The 17440-nt window shown below is 43.2% G+C and overlaps 1 protein-coding gene across 1 annotated transcript in view; it reads left to right on the top strand.

Annotated features, from left to right (window-relative positions):
• Nucleotides 1-17440, top strand: part of LOC138510498 (zinc finger protein 436-like) — a 254388-nt gene that overhangs the window by 129370 nt on the left and 107578 nt on the right. Inside the window, exon 6 of the mRNA XM_069626193.1 lies at nucleotides 4798-4863. Within this exon, the coding sequence (XP_069482294.1) occupies nucleotides 4798-4863 (66 nt within the window). The remainder of the gene's footprint in view (nucleotides 1-4797; nucleotides 4864-17440) is intronic.

Below are 17440 nucleotides of genomic sequence, written 5' to 3'. Positions count from 1 at the left end.
ATCATACCCTTGCCGGCACCTGTGATCTGCCGGTAATACTGGCAGGTCAGGCACCAGTATTGGTATTACCATTTGCCAGTATCCTGGCAAACTTGAGATTACCCCCATTGTGGTTTCTGCTTGCCTTACACCCCCTGATTCATTACTCAGAGTGCTGCTTTCTGCTACCCATGCTTATTCTTTGTTATTTCTTCGGTGGGCTGGGGGGAGGGGTTTGTGTAGTGGTTTTCTATTTAGTTATTTTACAGATTGTGCGTTTTATTAAAGTATATCTATTTTTATAGAATGTTGATTGGACATTCCCTTTACTTTGGACTGGTATGCTTTGCAGTTTGGGTCGCTACTGAATCGTAGTCACACCTCTCTTGAGAGCATAGCATTCCCTCGGCCTGTGGTACCCCAAAAGGCAAAGGAGACCTATCTCTTCACTGTGCCCATTTTACCTTCATGATTGTGATGTCTCTTGGTTTTTAGCAGTGTGAGGGCTGAGCGGCCATTTTAGCCTCTACTCATCCAATTCATTCAGAAATAAATTGATGGAATACACAAATATTTAACTATAAGATCTGTCTCATCTTTAGTGAGAAGGACTTGATTATGCTATTTCTTATTAAATCCGGTGCTTGTTTGGTAATTGTATCTGTTGGATCAGTTGTTAACCTCATATAGCAGCCTGGTGTGTTCAAATGTAATTTGGTCGCCTTGAATTATAGGTTGACTAATGAGTTGACAGACTAAGGGGAGACGGACAGGATCTTTTGGGCCTTAGTCATAATACAGAGGTTAAGGTCCGGCATTGTGATGACCTGGAGGTCAGCTGGGAGCGTTTTGAGTAACAGGTCAAGATCAGAGAAGAGGTTGTGTGTCACTGGTAGGCAGTAGATAAGGATAGTGAGAGGGTTGTGAGCAAAGAGTTGAACCAAGATATCCTCAGATGAGGGAAGGAGATCGGAGAGTGGAAGGGGTGCAAATAGTGTTTCCTTGCCGATCATGAGATAGACACTGTCTTTTTTGGGGAGACGAACTGAGCCACAGTAAGAGGCAAAGTCAGTTTAAATGGCTGCCAGGTTGGCAGTGTCATGGGAGAAATCGTGATTTTGGTCCTAGCCGTCACCAAGAATTTAGGGTCCTGGGAATCAAAATTATTTGTGAAAAAGGAGGGTTTTTGGCAGAGGGATTGGGCATTCCAGAGACCCATTGTGAAGTCAGTCGGAGAAGCAGAGGTGAAAGGGGTAGTTGGTGTAGCAGACAAAGGGAAGTGGGTAGATGAGGTTGGAGTGGATGGATTGGAGTGGATAGAATGGCAGATAGGAGTGTCTTTTTGTGGCAGTTGGGAGGTGAGTGAATGAGGAGGGGGAGATTGGGGAAGACGAGCCAGCAAGGTTAGGGAATAGAGGTGGTGGGTCAGTGCCATGGAAGAGAGGGTGAGAGAGACAGGGAAAGAACACTAACGAAGAGGAGCAGGTTAGGCAAGGAGTGGTGTTGAGGTTTTAGGGAGGAGCACATGGTGCGAAGTAACCAGGAAATGCATTTAAATGAATCAAAGGGCACTAGGCGATTAAGAAAGTAATTACATTTAAGAAATTATAAGGTCCTAGGTGACCAAGAACGGGAATTTAAGGAATCAGGTGGCAGTCGACCAAGAAATAGAATTTAATTAATCACAGGGTCCCAGGCATCAGATAAATGCATTTTAAGAACTCGCAGGATCCTAGATGACCAATAACTGCAGTTCAATATAACTCTGTTCTCATTCTCCTCGATCTTTCCTCAGCCTTTTGACACGGTTAATCATGCCATTCTCATAAAGAGTCTCTGCGATACACTTGGCATCTCAGACCGTGCATTGGCTTGGCTGACCACCTTCTTATCAAACAGTCCTTCCCAGGTTCAACTGGGCCCTTTCTTCTCTTCCACTTCTCACTCTAGCTGCGAGTCCCTCAAAGCTCTATCCTATCGCTGTGGCTTTTCAACATCTACCTTTCCCCTTTGGCCCACTTGATCTCCACCGTCTCTCCTCATTTCCAGTATTATGCTGACGACACACAGCTGGCCTTCAAGCTTCCCTCCTCGTCCTCCCCTTCTTCCTTGCTCATACCAGACTGCCTGACTGCTGTTAAGGCATGGTGCATGGCTAATGATCTCTGCCTTAATGTCAATAAGACAGAGATCCTTCTCATTGGGACGCATGCTCCCTCTTTCCCTAGCACTATCTGGCCGCCCTCCTTGGGTCCCCTCCGCTCACCCTCTTGTGAGGCTAAAAACCTTGGTGTCATCTTTGACTCTTCTCTTTCCTTCTTCCCTCACATCACACCCCGTGCCAAGAAGGCCAACTTTCAACTCCACCTCCTCAGAGGCATTCTCCCTTTCTTCACCTTCCCCCAGAAGCTCAATGTCTCCAGAGCTCTGGTCCTCTCCAGGCTGGACTATTGCAACAGTCTCTTCCTCATTCTGCCTCTTTCCTCTCTCCACCCCCTCCAACTAATCCAGAATAGGACTGGACGACTTATACTTGGCCTCAAGCCCAGGGGGTGTATCTCTCCAGCCCTAATAACTCTCCAATGGCTCCTGGTGGCTGCAAGAATCAAATTCAAGACCCTCTGCATCAATCACAAGGCTTTCTGGGACCTGGGACTCTGCTACATTTAACTCTCTCTCCCTAAATACCTCCCAGCTAGAGCATTTCGGTCCTCTAAAGATCCGTCCTTTCTCCAAGCATGAAGTGGGGGGTATAGCTCTATCTTCGCAGGAGCCTCCCTCTGGAATGGCCTCTCTGACTTGAGCTGGATCTCCTTAAATTCCGTAAGCGGCACAAGACCCTGTTCTTCTCTTCTTCCTCCCCTCTCGCCTTCCTGTGCTCATTCCCCCATCTTTCTGCTGTGACTGGCGGCCTGTTCCCTTATGAGTCTTACAGGGCATCAGGCCACCTCGTCCAGTCTGCCTCAGCACTCGCCCAACCTAGCACTGCCCTTCTGGGCCCCCTCCATGACCAACCTGGAGGGTTGGCACCCCCTGAGTCCGGTCCACCTCCCCCCTTCCCTGCACTAGTTGATGATCCACGTTCATCCCCTGGCACTTTACCTCTTGGGCTCCCCCTAGCACTTGCACCAGGGCCCTTCTGCCCCTTCCCCCCACTCCGTTCACCCTCCCCCCTGCACTTCTTGCTGCTGCACTTGCACGATTCAAATGTCATAAGGGCTAGTGGGACCTGTACTCTTATTTATTTATTTTTTTAAATACCAACCCCCTTTTTTTGTCTTGTGGCACCTGGAAACACATTTTTTGTGTAGGCGCCTTATAATTATGCAATAAATAAATAAAAGGGTTAAAAGTTACCAAGAAAAGCAATTTCCCTGTTCTTGTTCGTGCAGCCCTTTGATATAGTTACCAGGCAGTGAAACGCCCCTGGACACGTATTTAATGGATGCACAAGTGTTGCAAGGGCCAATCAGGGGGCTGTCTGCATCCAAAATGGCTACTGAAAGCCAAAGGATAGGCAACATGTTAGTTGAAATGTAGGGATCCTCTTCAGCTGAGCTCCAACTCCAGCAGGGAATAATCCTGTGATTAAGGGCTGGCTATGCTACAGCAGTCTATGATGAGTCCCACAGCCATTCCTGAAAAAGGGCAGGAGCGGACATTAAACCCCAATACAAAGTGGGGGGAGGATGAGGCCAAAGAAGCATCAACTTAGACTGCGGTGGCCCAAAAATCTGGAGCAGATTTTCAGAAGCAGCCTTTCCTGTTTTTCCAGTGACCTCTCTTCAGTTGATGTTCTCCATGAATGCAGAGGGTTCTATGTCCCTACATCGACATGAGTTTTTTCGAAATAATTTTTTTACGAAATTATTTTGAAAAACGCTCTTCAAATTGTATTTTTTTTTTATATTTGGACCCCCCCCGAGCTCCTCATGCGTTTATTATAAACGCCACCAAACCCCTAAACACCTCTTGTAACCCCTTAACCCAACCCCCAGATATTTCTATGAGATTTTTCGAAATACTTTCATTAAAAAATGTTTTTAAACTGTTGGGGTGAATCAATGCAATACCATGCAGAGACCTAGCTAACCTGCCACATATACCTGACAGACACAAGCCATATAGACACCCAAAGCCTACTGTGTTTTGGAAGGTTGCTGGGGTTGGGGTGGGGAGGTGTGGTGTTCGGGTCAGAGAGGACTTCCGATCTGGGAGAATTATGAAGCATTAAAGGGAATCTAGTAATGCAAGCCCCAAACTTGAGTAAGGGTTCCAATGTGGATGCTTTCATTGTGATACGAAGCTAATTGGATTTGTATTTTGCACAAGTACATTTCCAAAGCTGTTTTGAAGTATCTGTATATTGCTTGAAGTAAAAGTTGCAAATGGAGGGAAAGAATGGTATAGCACTGCAGTTAAATAATGAAACCCTCTCTCGCCCATGACTACATACAAGTGAGGTCAGTGAGGGGAGGCACTTATACCACAAAGACATCCCCTGCTTCCACCTGTTCCTTTGAAGCCAGTTGGTTTGATGTGGGTTTTTCTTATTTTCTTATATTATTGCAGTTGCTTGTTGGGGGTGGCTTTTAATTAAATATGATCTTCTAATATTTTGTTTTAGTTCTATAGGTGCAAGTTGTTTTTATTTGTTCATGTTTATTGTAAATTTTGAATAAAATGGGCTTTTTTTAAAAAAGTCGGTTGTACTAAATAATGCATACTTATTTTTCTTTGTGGTATTTTTGTATACTTACATATTTCTTAATAACATGGCACGGTTATATGAAACCTAATATTCTTTAATTATTAAAGGCAACGGGGCCTATGCAAGAGACAATCATGGCACTGACAGAAAAAAGCATGCGAATACTGCAGCAGGTAAGGAAACAACGTTCCCTCATATGCTCTCTCACCCTCGCGCTCTCTCCCCCTCACGCACTCTCTCACCCGCATGCAGTCGCTTACCCTCCCAGACCCGTGCTCTCTTTCTCCTTCTCTCTTTTGCTATTTTCTCCCTTCCCTCCAGGGCCTGTATTCAGTTGGTCACGGGGATCTGACTAAACCTTTCCGAACCTTGATTATTGTCTTCCATTTCACTTCTCCGCGTTAGTGCTTAATATTTTCTGCAATGCATCCTGCATCGGAGCAGAGTTTGCAGTGTGTTTGCTTAGTGATGCTGCAGGGCCCTTAACAATATCAATCTGCTGTGTTTGTGAAGTACGCTTGGGGGGTAATTTTCGTTCTGAAGCGGATTGGTAAAAGTGTTTTCTGCCGCTTTTACCACTCTGCCTCGTGTTCCTGAATTTGTCAGGTAGAGTAGTGGAGCAGTCGGACATAGCATGTCTTCCTCCATTTCCTGCTCCGCCAGACAAATATGGCTTCCTTGCCTAGATTTTCATTATGGCGGTAATGCTATGGATTCCTATGGAATGTGCCTGAAATTACCACCTCATATAAGCTGGTGAATTCCCCAGGAATCCATTGCAAATGCCTACCGTAATCGTTAATTGTGGGAGGCATTTACTCTGTTCCACCAAGGTAGGAGAGTAAAGGCGACTGAGCCTGTTTTACTATTCACTTTTCCACTAGTTGGTGGAAGAGTTGAACATTGCGCTGAGGGGACCTTTTATCAGTTAAGTGCAAACGGAGGTGGGCTCCTCTGTGCAATTTACGATTAGCATGATAGTGACCACATCAAGTATATTTGACTTTCCATTTCCAAAAACTGCTTCTATACTATTTCTAAAGCAAACCGTAATATATTAAAGTGCACCTCTATTGAAATATGCACAGAAAAATGGCAATGATATAAAAAGGTGTGTTTTCCCTTTCCACCCCGAAATGGACCCTTAACCCATCCATAGCAGATGGTTGACAATTTCTGGGACTCGCAGAGTTTCCTTTGTACTTACCGTAATAGTTACAATGGTGCTCGTGTAAGTGAAGGAAAGTCAACAGGTTGTTGCCAGTGAGCCACAGGCCCACCACTGTGCCTGCCCCCTTCCAACTCTCAGCTTAGAACACCAAACCCACCTCCCAGCTCCCTACTAGGGCTTCATCGTTGCTACGATGGAATGTATCCTTTCCCTTCAAAAACAATATTACAAAATGACAATAAGTCCATAGAACCACATCTCAATGATAATAAAACTCCCGTTCATGGTTGGATGGATGGAATTATTAAACACTAGTAACATCCGTGCATCACACATCTTTCTTTACCCCTTGCTTTGAACAGAACTCCTGGACCAGTGTCTGTTAACCTTTACCCTCCCTGCAAGATGACACCAGCTTGGTTCCAAGCTGGCCTGTCAGACCTTGTATGCTACAAACAGCCATTTTAAGATGTGACTATATCTTGCCATCACTGATTCTGGCAGGCGTCCTAAGAAGTTATTTATGTTAATGTTAAAGGTATTTATATAGCGCACCATCACCAACAGAGTTGGTCTCCAGGTGCTCAGGCGGATCTGTAAAAAAAAAGGTGGACGAGTGGGTTAGTGGGTGAAGAGGGCATAGGAAAGTGAGAGGTGGTGTACTGTTGGCAGCTTCAGTTCGGTTTTCACTGTGTGCTGAGCTTGGGTGTGCAAATAGGATCGAAGCAGGACCTTGCGTGCTGTTGTTGCAATCTATGTGTTGATTGTTGTTGCGGTGTGGTGAAGTCTGTGCGGTTTGATGTGCGAGAGGTGGTTGTGTGGGTTTTGTGTGCATTAAGTAAGCCGAAAGCAGAAGTTTTGGTTAGTGAGTTGTATGTCTCATAATCCCTGTAGTTTAGTTTATATATCAGGTAGTCATATTGGATTGGTATATTTTCTCTCTAGGTTTACTGATTGTCTATTTTCTTTGGTGATACTGTGGCTGGTTCAGCAGATTAATTGGCATAGTACCCCTGGTTCGGTGAGCATTGTTCCTAGATCGATAGTGGGGTTTTATTATCATTAAACAGCTTCTTTCTATTTTCTGTTGGTAGTCTATTGGGTGGTATAACTTCTCTCATCTTTCCTGACAGTCTAGTATCTGGGCCTGGGGATGAGGTTGGTCTCCAGCTAAATTATCGAGCTTGGTACACCCAGGGGGTGGGCATAATCCTGCTTAGGTAGTAGGGATATATTATCTGTCCCCGTTCTTTTATACAGGTCACAGAAGGAAACAGCCCCTTTGTGGTGTGAAAGAGAACCTTATTTTACTTAACACGCTCACCTATTTTCACTTAGGTTGTTTTTGTTGCTCTCACAAAATTATATCTTTTATTACTTTTTGTTTGTGCTGAAGAAATTCTTACCGTGGCCATCTGGAGGTCAACTTTTCTATCCGTGGCTTTATGTTTCAGAGCACACACCCCAGACTGCTGAGACCCCTTGCACTATGCCAACATAGTAAGGCAAACTGCAATACATGTGTGAGAGAGTCATGAGTACCCCTGTACACCTATCATTATCTGGAACAATACCTATGGCCACAGATTCAGTTTCCAAAGCCAGTAGTCTTTGATGAATCTTTAAAATCTTTCCAACTATTTTTTTTTTATTAAAAGATTTTGTTTTTGATGCGTACGCATCTTTACAAAATTACTTTACAGATATTCAAAACAATTCCTATTATCAGTCGTGTTCTACATGTAAAGTAAGTGCTGTATCAATAATTTTCACTAGTCGAACAGTTGCCAAAATTATCGAATTACACGACCCCCACATACAGCGAGACCAAATTAATTCTCTTCCAATTAGAGTGTTAGTAGGCTAAATGAATTCATGATTTTTAGTCTATCCACTTCAAAGGCCGGACAAAACAAGAAGAAGTGTTTTAGGGTTTCCTCAAATTCATGAGTTTTACAGAATCTGCAGCTAATATCACCAAAGTTGATATTTTATTAGACCATTTTCTCTTTCTCATTTTAGTGTGCATCAGATCTAAGCGAAATCGCATGTAGAGTGCACGAGTTTCCACACTCGGCAATAGCATAAGGTATTGCAATCGGGGCATTTGAACATGTATATACCTCGCATATTCCGTAAAGGATGAATAATTTGCTATTCGAGAGCAAGTTTCCGCCCAATCATTCCTAAATAAACGCTTATGAGCAATACTAAGCCTCCGTTGTAGGTCTTCTGCAGATATATTGATATTAGATAGAGTAAGTTGTATATGCTGCTGAAAACAAGCGATAGACCTAGGCTGAGACTCTTTCAACATAGTCCGGAAGTCTTCATATAGCGAGTTTTCCTCAGGGAAACTCATTTTTAGAAAGGTTTTCAAGCGGCGCCAAATATGGCGCGATGCCAGAGAGTTTAGGCCTAGCTCATGGCATAAGTTTGCGTTGGGAAGGGAAGTGGGCAGACATAAGGTTGTCTTCCACAACTTGGCTTGCAATTTGTTTAAGAATGAAGATAAATCAGATAGATTCAGATCCAAACCATATAGAATAATTGCTTCTACCTTTTTTAAGTAAAATTCAAACAAAGGACTTAAAGAAAATTTACAATATTTACGAAAAATTATTTTCATTTGATTTTGTAAGGGTAACACTTTTTCGGCGATTGCTCGCTGCCAGAAAATTGAAGAAGAATTACTTGCAAGATTGTACCCCAAGTAAGTTATCTGAACAGCAATTTGAATATAGTTTGAATCTAAATGCCAGCGAAATTTGCGCATCTTTTTTTTAGCTGAAAGTATAAGAATATTTGATTTGGCGCAGTTTATAATGAGATTATTTCTTCTACAATACATGTTAAATGTTTCCAATTTCTTTTGGAGAACGGAATGTGTACTATCAAATAGTAACACGTCATCTGCATATGCAAGCCAGGACAGAAGAACTTTCCCCAGCTTAACAATATTAGATTGTGAAGAGTCCCAAATGCCTTCAATATCAGATAGATATAAATTAAACAGGACTGCTGCAAGGTTGCAGCCTTGTTTAACACCAATTGCCGTTGGAATGGAATCTGTTAAAAGGCCTTTGTTGGTGATGCGTACTCTAATAGATGTGTTATGGTGTAAAAGCGCAATTAGCGCCACTAAACCCGGCGGAAAATTAAGTTTTAACATTTTATTCCACAGTCTACTACGAATTACACAATCAAAGGCCGATGATAAATCTAATGACGCAATGAAGATCGGACCATGGATCGGATTGCGAGCTTCAGCAATTAAATGTGCCAAAATGGTGGCATTTAGTTGGGTCCCCATGTTTTTTCTGAATCCTGTCTGTACTTTGTTAAGGATGTTTTCTGCTTTAATGTGTTTCTCTACCTCGGTGAGTAGGAGAAGAGCAAAGATCTTGGCAGCAACATCAATAAGCGCGATTGGCCTGAAGTTAAGCGGGTCATTCAAGGGGCCTTTTTTATGAATTGGAATAATGATAGACTTAACCCAAGAAGGGGGAAGAATTTTAGTTTTGAAGATAGATCGAAACGTCTTCAAAAATACATTAGCCCAAAAAGCAGGGTCATCTTTTATGACACACGGGGGCAAACCATCAGGGCCAGCACACTTTGAGGATTTTAACTTTGTTATTGCAGATAGAACATCTTGTACCACCCAAGGACAACTCTCTGGAATGTATTTCTCTATACCAGAGATATCCGCTTGATTGAATCTCTTTGGGAGGGAATACTTTTGTTTAAAGAATACAAACCATGAGCTGCCATCTATTGCTGATGCTAAAGCGGGCTGAGAGGCGTTATTCGAATCTCTAAGAACTTTCCAAATGCCCCGAATATTTTAATTACAAATTAGACGGACCATATTCTGATTGCCAGTGAGATGAAAGGTAATGCGAGCCGCTTTTAACTTGTTTTTGAAGTGTCTATAAATTACTTTTTTGGCTGTAATCATATTGTTCCAATTCGTACTGCCAAATTCCCTCCTTACCTCACGTAATGCAATTTTTTTTTCCTTTTTTAATTCCGCAATAGTTCTTACTAAACTATTAACGGGTTGCAACATATTAACTTGCTTCAAAGAGGAATCAGCTAAAGCTCTAAGATGGCATTGTATCATATGACCATTCCAATCAAGAATGGCCTGAGATGAGATGTCATCATGTTGGGCATCAGGCCACAAATCACGATTCACTAAGAAGGCCAGTTGCCGACATGTGGACATGTTCCAACGGATAGAAATAGATGCTCTGTCGGACTGGGCTAAAGCTAACCAGTGTATCCTATCAAAATTTCAGTTTGTATTAACAAAGTGCACTCTAAGATGGCATGATCTCCGTATGGCGGAAAAAATAAATTGACCAAAGATAGTGAACCGGCAAAATGTTTCGAACTAACTATATAATCAATAGTGGAAGCAGCATTCCCCCTGTGCCAAGTAAAGGGGGATTTAGAGCACGATGATTTAATAATGCAAAGATGCCAACTAGAAAGAAGATTAACCCATCTTAGACCATTCATTACAGCAATATTAAAGTGTTGTGAACATTGAGCTGGAATTGCGTCCTTCGCAGATGCGTTTAGATATACATTGAAATCGCCACCGATCAGTAGCTCAGCCGTTGGTTGAGTGTGGAAAATGTCCATAATGGAATCATTTAACATATTCATAGCGTTGACAATATTCAGAGAATGAGGATTCCAGTAAAGTGAAATCAGCACCATCCTTCTAGGCACAACAATGTTAATCGTGACATCTATCAATAAGAACAATTGAGTAGAAGCTGTGTGATTTATTACAAATTTGAGATCATTATTAAATAAAATGGCAAGTCCACCTACAGGACGTCCAGCTGGAGGTTGAAAGGCGACCTTGTGAACGGCCGTAAATCCATCCAGTTGGAAGTCATGTACACACATGGTTTCTTGCAAGAACAGAATAGAAGGTAGGATTCTTGTCTCCTTGTTTGCAAACCATGTTAAGAAGTTATTGAAACCACAGCAGTTCCATGATTGAATAAAGAGATTTTTATGTTACGACTTAGCAGGAGGAACAGAGGTTGAAGAGGCTAAATGCACCGGAGAATTTGGTTTAGGTAAAATCCCCATTAAGCCATTTAATGCTAAAGTCAGCGAAGCAAGTTGTGCCAAAATTTTGGCGTTTTCAGATTGCTCAGAAGATAAATCCTTCTTAGTATTATCTTGTTTATTCACCACCGGAGGAGTAAATTCCAAAAATTGCATAGCCTTTTCAACAGATGAAAAGGCTTGAAGTTCCAGACCTAAAAATAATAAATCAGTTTTGTGTTCCCAAATAAGTTTCGCGATAATAGGCGATAAAACTTTGCACAACATCCTGTTGTTATTAATCAATGGCAACTTTATCCAGTCCACATCATGTGAGAGTAGATTGCGCAAAGAGGGAATTTTATAAAGAGTATTCATCAAGAAAGTGCGATTAATGGATGTCGTGCCATTAATCTGTGGGTTACTTACCCATCCAATCAGAGTCTGATTTTCCTCAGAAATGTCATTAAAGGAAACTGCACTTTTGTTATTTGTTAGTATTGGCGATGGAGACAACTGGGTTTCGACAGACTGCGTAGGTTGCATAGACCCCTCATGTCTTTCTGCCTGAGCAGTAGTCGCCATAGCTGAGCCAACAGTTATAGATGTTATGTTTGGCAATACCTGCACTGGGGCTACTTCGTGGTCTGGTTTTAACAATGTGGAGACATATTCAGATACATCAGACGTGACAATACACGCTTCTTGACTCTGCTTAGAAGATCCCTGAGATCCTAACGTCGAAATACCGGAAACAGGCTGATGAATCATTACTTGAAATGACGTCGAGTTCGACGTGTCTGTAACCGATAGTTCTTTCTTAAGGATACTTAAAGCTGCATGACGAGCAGTTTTTTTGTTCTCAATCAGCGGAAAGAACCTGTTCAAGTTTGCTTGACTAGTAGCAGCCTGTGGTAGATTACCTACATCACAGGTGGCTACAGGAACTGTGCATAGATCTTCAGAATTATTTTCCGGAATAGAGTGAAAACTGGAGATGCAAGGGCCCTTCTTTTTGGCCTTTTGTGTTTTTTTGGAGGCCTTCACTTGAAGTGCATTTTGACTCTCTTCAGTTAGTTGACTCGCGTCAAAATGTAGGTCCTCATCTCCAGTATGCAAAGGATTCATAGAAGCATCTGTTGTTACACAGTTAGAGGCCGAATTTTGTGAAAGGGGGGCTGTGTTAGTGTTAATAATTGGACAGTTCTTATTTTTTTCCGCCTTATTTTTACGTTTTACCGCTCTCTGATATGCTTTTTTCATTTTTCGGGATGAATGATACATGTGATTGGACCCTTCGTTATCATGAGATGTCTCGTGTGACTCAGAGGAGTCCAATAAAATCGTAAGAGCAGATGGACTGTCAGGAGAGGTTCTAGCTGTCGTGGTGGATGGAGAAGTATTGGCCGGTTCACACATTTCTAGATTGAAAAGTTTGGAGTTATACATGATGTGTTCTATTTGTAAGATTCTTTCATGCTGTAATTTAGCTAGTTCTGCAAGCTCTATAGGAGGTAAAATATAGCTAGTTTGAACCTCTACCACAGTCTTATCCACTACGTTTGCAAACGAGGTGGGCATGCCATGTAAGAGCAAAGGGGCATCAGTCATTAAAACTTTGCGATACTGAGGTAGGCATTGAAGTAGTCGTAGGCACACTCCTTCTTACTATTTCGGCCATACGTTCGGGACAGGTTATATGGAATTTGTGACAGGCTTCTTGAGCCAGCATAAAACCCTCAATATTCGCAAATTGAAGTGAATTAGAAAGTATTGAGTCTTTTAGATCCTTTAAAAGTACATGTGTGAATTTGTGTCCTTTGTCTAACAGATTAAGGATTCGAGTAAGCACTGGAAAAGAATGCAATTCCTGTTCTATAAGATGGGAGGAGTTGCCAGCATTCGGAATAGAAGAAATTAAGGTATTTGGATAAAGTGGCACAGTGGGGAACTCCTGTGGTGGCTGTTTAAATGTGGAATCATGGTTTATAGGTTCTTCAAAATGTAATTCCCTATGTAAATGTTGCTCAGTTGAACGTGAGCTACTCACATTACTAGGTGCCAAAAGGGTCTGACCCTTGTTTTGGGAGGCATCAGTATTGGGGAATGAGATAGGATGAAAGTGCACTTGTTCACGGACGCTGCATGAAGCTGCAGCTGGAGTGGATGGGCCCAAAGAAAGACTAAAGCGTCTTTCTAACGCATCAATTATGCCAGGAGCAAGCATTGAGGTGTCGGAGATAGGCAGAGATTTGCCAATCTCTCCCAAAAATACCTCTGTGCTAAATTCTACATCATTGGCTGATTTTAGTGAGAAAGGAGTAAATACTTTTTCCGACACCTCAATCTCAGGCATATGTTTGCTTTTTGAAAGAAGCTCTGGGCCTTGCGGTGAAACATTTTGTCCAATATCAACATGCGCAAAACCAACTGCAGGGGGTTGTATTGTTACTTCTGTATCAGACATAGTCATAAGAGGCTTCATGTTTACGGATATCTTTGCGGGATCTTTTAAACATTTACCACTTCTCAAAGTGGTAAATGTACAATCCATTTAACTAAGACCCAATTTGGAAATAAACGTTAAACACTTCGTTTACCTCGTGTGCCAATGCGGCACAACTCACCACAAACTAAGCCCGCAGTGCTTACAACCAAACCCGGTCCGCCGCACACCGCGAACAGCAAACAGCAAACAGCCCTTTGCAGTCCTTCGCAGTGCGCAGCGCGGGTGCGCTGGAGGGCCGTGCTTAAGTAAGAGCAAGATGGTAGGCGTTGCGCGGCAAGGGGGCGGCGACAACTCTGCACAAGTCACCTATAAAAAAAGTATGCAAGGATAAAGAAAAAATATATAAGTATAATGGTTAGAATTCAAACTGATAAGCCCACCGCACACAGTCACTTCGGCACACAGTCCTTGCGACTTGAGTGTCTGCAGGGGATACAGGAAGAAAGTCCAGTCACCTGCTTCTGACGTGGGTCAGGCAGAAAAGGTGTTACTCCATAAGACTTCCTCCACGCTGAAAGTCAGCACAAGTACACCGAACACTGGAAACAGGAGAATCGAAGTCCAAACGTGGAAACCAATGGGCGGCACGGCACGGAACAGCAAACAGCCCTTTGCAGTCCTTTTTAAGAAGGTTCCATAGGATGTACTGTGAGCCGTACTACATTATCAGTATTTAGTGTTTCAGGGACACAAATTGAAGGATTGTGTCAATGGATACCTGTTCCTCAAACCTAACTTTGGGCTGTTCAGAGAAGCAGTATACTAAAATAATTACAAATCTGCTAACATGTGGTAAGCTGTTAAAGGGCACCATCCATTTTTTATATATTTATTGGTTATTTGTAATGCACACTATACAGCAAAAATGGTGTTTCAAGGCGCATCAAGACGGGGGAGTGAGATGGGGAGGCGATAAAACAAAAACAAAAAACGTTCTTAAAAGTTCTTTAAACACTCAGAACGTGCAAGTACTAAAGCATGAGAGCAGGAGAGAGGGGGAGGAATGCAGGTAGGCGGGAGAAGGGAAGAAAACAAGCAATAGCATTCTGACTAAGTCATGCGACGATTTGGAACGTGCAAGTGCTGAACATGAAGGCGGAGGAACAGAAGTGCAGGAGGAGAATAGGGTGGCCGGTACATAGAGACAAAACAAGTAAAAACTGCAGGAACAAGTAGGTAAACTGCATTAAGGAGGACCAGAGATGCAACTGTGACAAGCAGGTAAGCGTGACTGCAGCCTGGAAAAGCCTCGCCTGAAGGAATGAGGGGCTTCATCAGGCATGCAGGCATGCAATTAAGACTTAGCAGGTAGAGTGACTGCAGCCTGGTAAAGCCTTGGCTCAAGGAATGAGGGGTACATTAGGCATGCAGACATGCAATTAGGACTTAGCAGATAGAGTGACTGTGGCCTGGTAAAGCCTTGCCTCAGACAGGCCCAGACAGGGTACTAGGATACCCTTATAGGTGGCCCTTGTAGGGGTTTGGCTCCCGGGCATCTGGAGGTATGAACACAGCCCAAGCCAATCCGCTAACAGTGGAGGTGGGATCATGGTGCCAGCAAGACTAAAGTTTTGCATATTTAAGTAACTTTGGGTCTCACCCTAAGTTACTAGGGGAATCCAGAGGCGGACCCCTTGCTCACCATTCTTAGAGAGGCACAGCTCCACCCTACGATGAGGTCCAATCAGACCGAAACACGTGTCTGGTGTTGCTGTTCGTACTCTTGTTCAGAGGAGAATTGCCCAGCATTTCGGTGCTGGACTGCCCTAGGGCAGGACAAAGACTGATATGTTTGGAATATTTCTCCTGTGTGAAAGATAGTGAGCTAAAGACTCTGGGTAAGTCTCTCATAACCAGGACTAATGCCTGGCAGAGGGACTCCCAGGACCCCCCAACCCCATTGTTTTTAGCAAAGCACAAAGGGCTTGAAGATGTCAGTCGCATCAGGAGCGGCCATCTTTTAAAATGCAACTTTCACCCTTAATGCCTCAGGTGGGTCAGCACACACCATGGGAAGTGACTCTGTCTTACACGAGTTGTTACTTTCCGAACACATGTTAAACGTGCAGTGCCATTGATCAATGTATTGCTCTATCCCTGAAAAGATCAAATGGAGAAATGACCACATCTTTTATTTTTATTTTTTTTATAATCCGCCGTCTCCCTCACCTTAACTATTACCCCACCCCACCCCTATATTTTAGAAAAATGTCCTACATTTTCGATAAAAATCGGTAAAAAGATGCGCCCATTTCTCCATTCGATGTTTTTATTTCGATCATTTCCACGGATACCATCCCAGACCACCAACGTATTTTTTCTCACACCTCTGTCGATGGGGGAATACCTAAATGCCTGTTTGGGGATATTTTTAATGTCCTCTCCGACCCCCCGCAGGCTCACCGTGGCTACGCAGTTATCGTTGGCATGTTTCATTCGCTGGTGAGTTCATCAGCTGCGTCGGCGAAGCTCACACGTTAATCGTGCGTCAGTTTCCTTGGAGATTAGCGTGCTCTTACACTTTGAATAACAATCGCCTCTGTTTACCCACTGGTCGCTACCCAAGAAGGGCCCAGCATGATGAACACCCAGGAGCCACATTGGATTGCCCAGCCTTGTTTCATCGTTGAATTCCTGTAGTCTTTCTACAATGTGTTTCTCCCAATAGAATGTGCCTGAAACAACGTGTTGCCCATGCACACCCTACTGCCACTCATGCCATTAAAGAGTAGTTCTTTGTAGATGACTGTGGGGAACGAGATACCATCCCATTTTGATGGTGTGCCAAGTCCCCTTGTTTCTAGTATCCACTGAGAGTACAGATGTGTTGTCTACACAAAATAGGTTCAGGGTAGAGCCAAGTGAAATTTTGTTTTTCGTCCATTTAAAAGCAGTTTCCTTTTCTTTTCTCTACACAAATGTGACTCCTTTCTTAAGCAGCTCATGAAGACACTCTACCATTGCTGCAAATGTTTGAACACATGATATAACTTCCATAAGCCTAGGTAGGATAGAAGTTCCTTCTTGGTAGAACGGGCGCAGCATTGACTAAGATATTGTATGGCTATATCCTAGGACCATTGTGCTGGCAAATAGTTGTCATTATTAGGCACCTAAAGAAATACATTTTCAGTGTTGCTTTGTAAATGGTGAGTGTTATCATTAGCACATTCATGGATTGTAGATCTTTGACAATTGTTTTACTTTTTGCTACATCATGATGAATTGTTTCCATTAATTCACATTCTTGAACGCATGGCCCTTTGCAAGTAACATCTATACAAAACGTCTTTCTCTGTTGATTGCCACTTTGCTAACTCCATTGGCGCTACTTGTTTGTGATTTTGGGGCTGTGACCTGACCCTGTCAAGAGAGGATAAGGACCCATTTCAGCCTGGGGTGGGAGGCCTGCCAGGGCTTTCCCCAGAGCCAGTCCTGCCACAGAGGGGGGCAGTGTGAGATGTGCCTACATGCCTGAAATAAGTGCCACCCTTTCTTCTCATATCTGCGTTGCACAATGCTGGCCAGTCTCTTTCTGCTTATCCCACAGCACTACATTTCTCGGAAGGGATGGCTGGGATGAAAGAACAAGGAACCTGAGAAAGCAAGCAATGAGCATTCACCACCTCTATGCAACACAGACCTACAGTTTATCTTGAACAGGGACGCGCAGTGGTTTGCAGCTTGATGCAGTGATGCCAATGCTCTATGCACTGTAGACATTCCGTTTAGGCACAGGAAATAGGCAGGTGCAGGTTGTTCGGGTGAGGTCTAGAGAGGAGAAGGAGGACCAAAAGTCCTAGCGGAGGAAGGACGGAGCAGAGAAATGTGTAGAAGGGTTGCTGAAGGAAGTGTGCAAAATGAGGTATTGCTTCTTTCGAGAAAGTGGTACTTCGGGGTGAGTGTGCTTGCAAGGAGTGAGAGTAAGCCTAGAAGAGTAGGGGTCAATGAGAGTGAATGCGAAGGTGACTGGCAGAGTTAAAGGAGAGAGGTAGTG

The sequence above is a fragment of the Ambystoma mexicanum genome, chromosome 6p (assembly GCF_040938575.1).
Source record: "Ambystoma mexicanum isolate Mex_15411 chromosome 6p, UKY_AmexF1_1, whole genome shotgun sequence".
NCBI classification, from domain to species: Eukaryota; Metazoa; Chordata; class Amphibia; order Caudata; family Ambystomatidae; genus Ambystoma; species Ambystoma mexicanum.
Note: the sequence above shows the minus strand (reverse complement) of the source record. Positions and strands in the feature narration are given on the sequence as shown.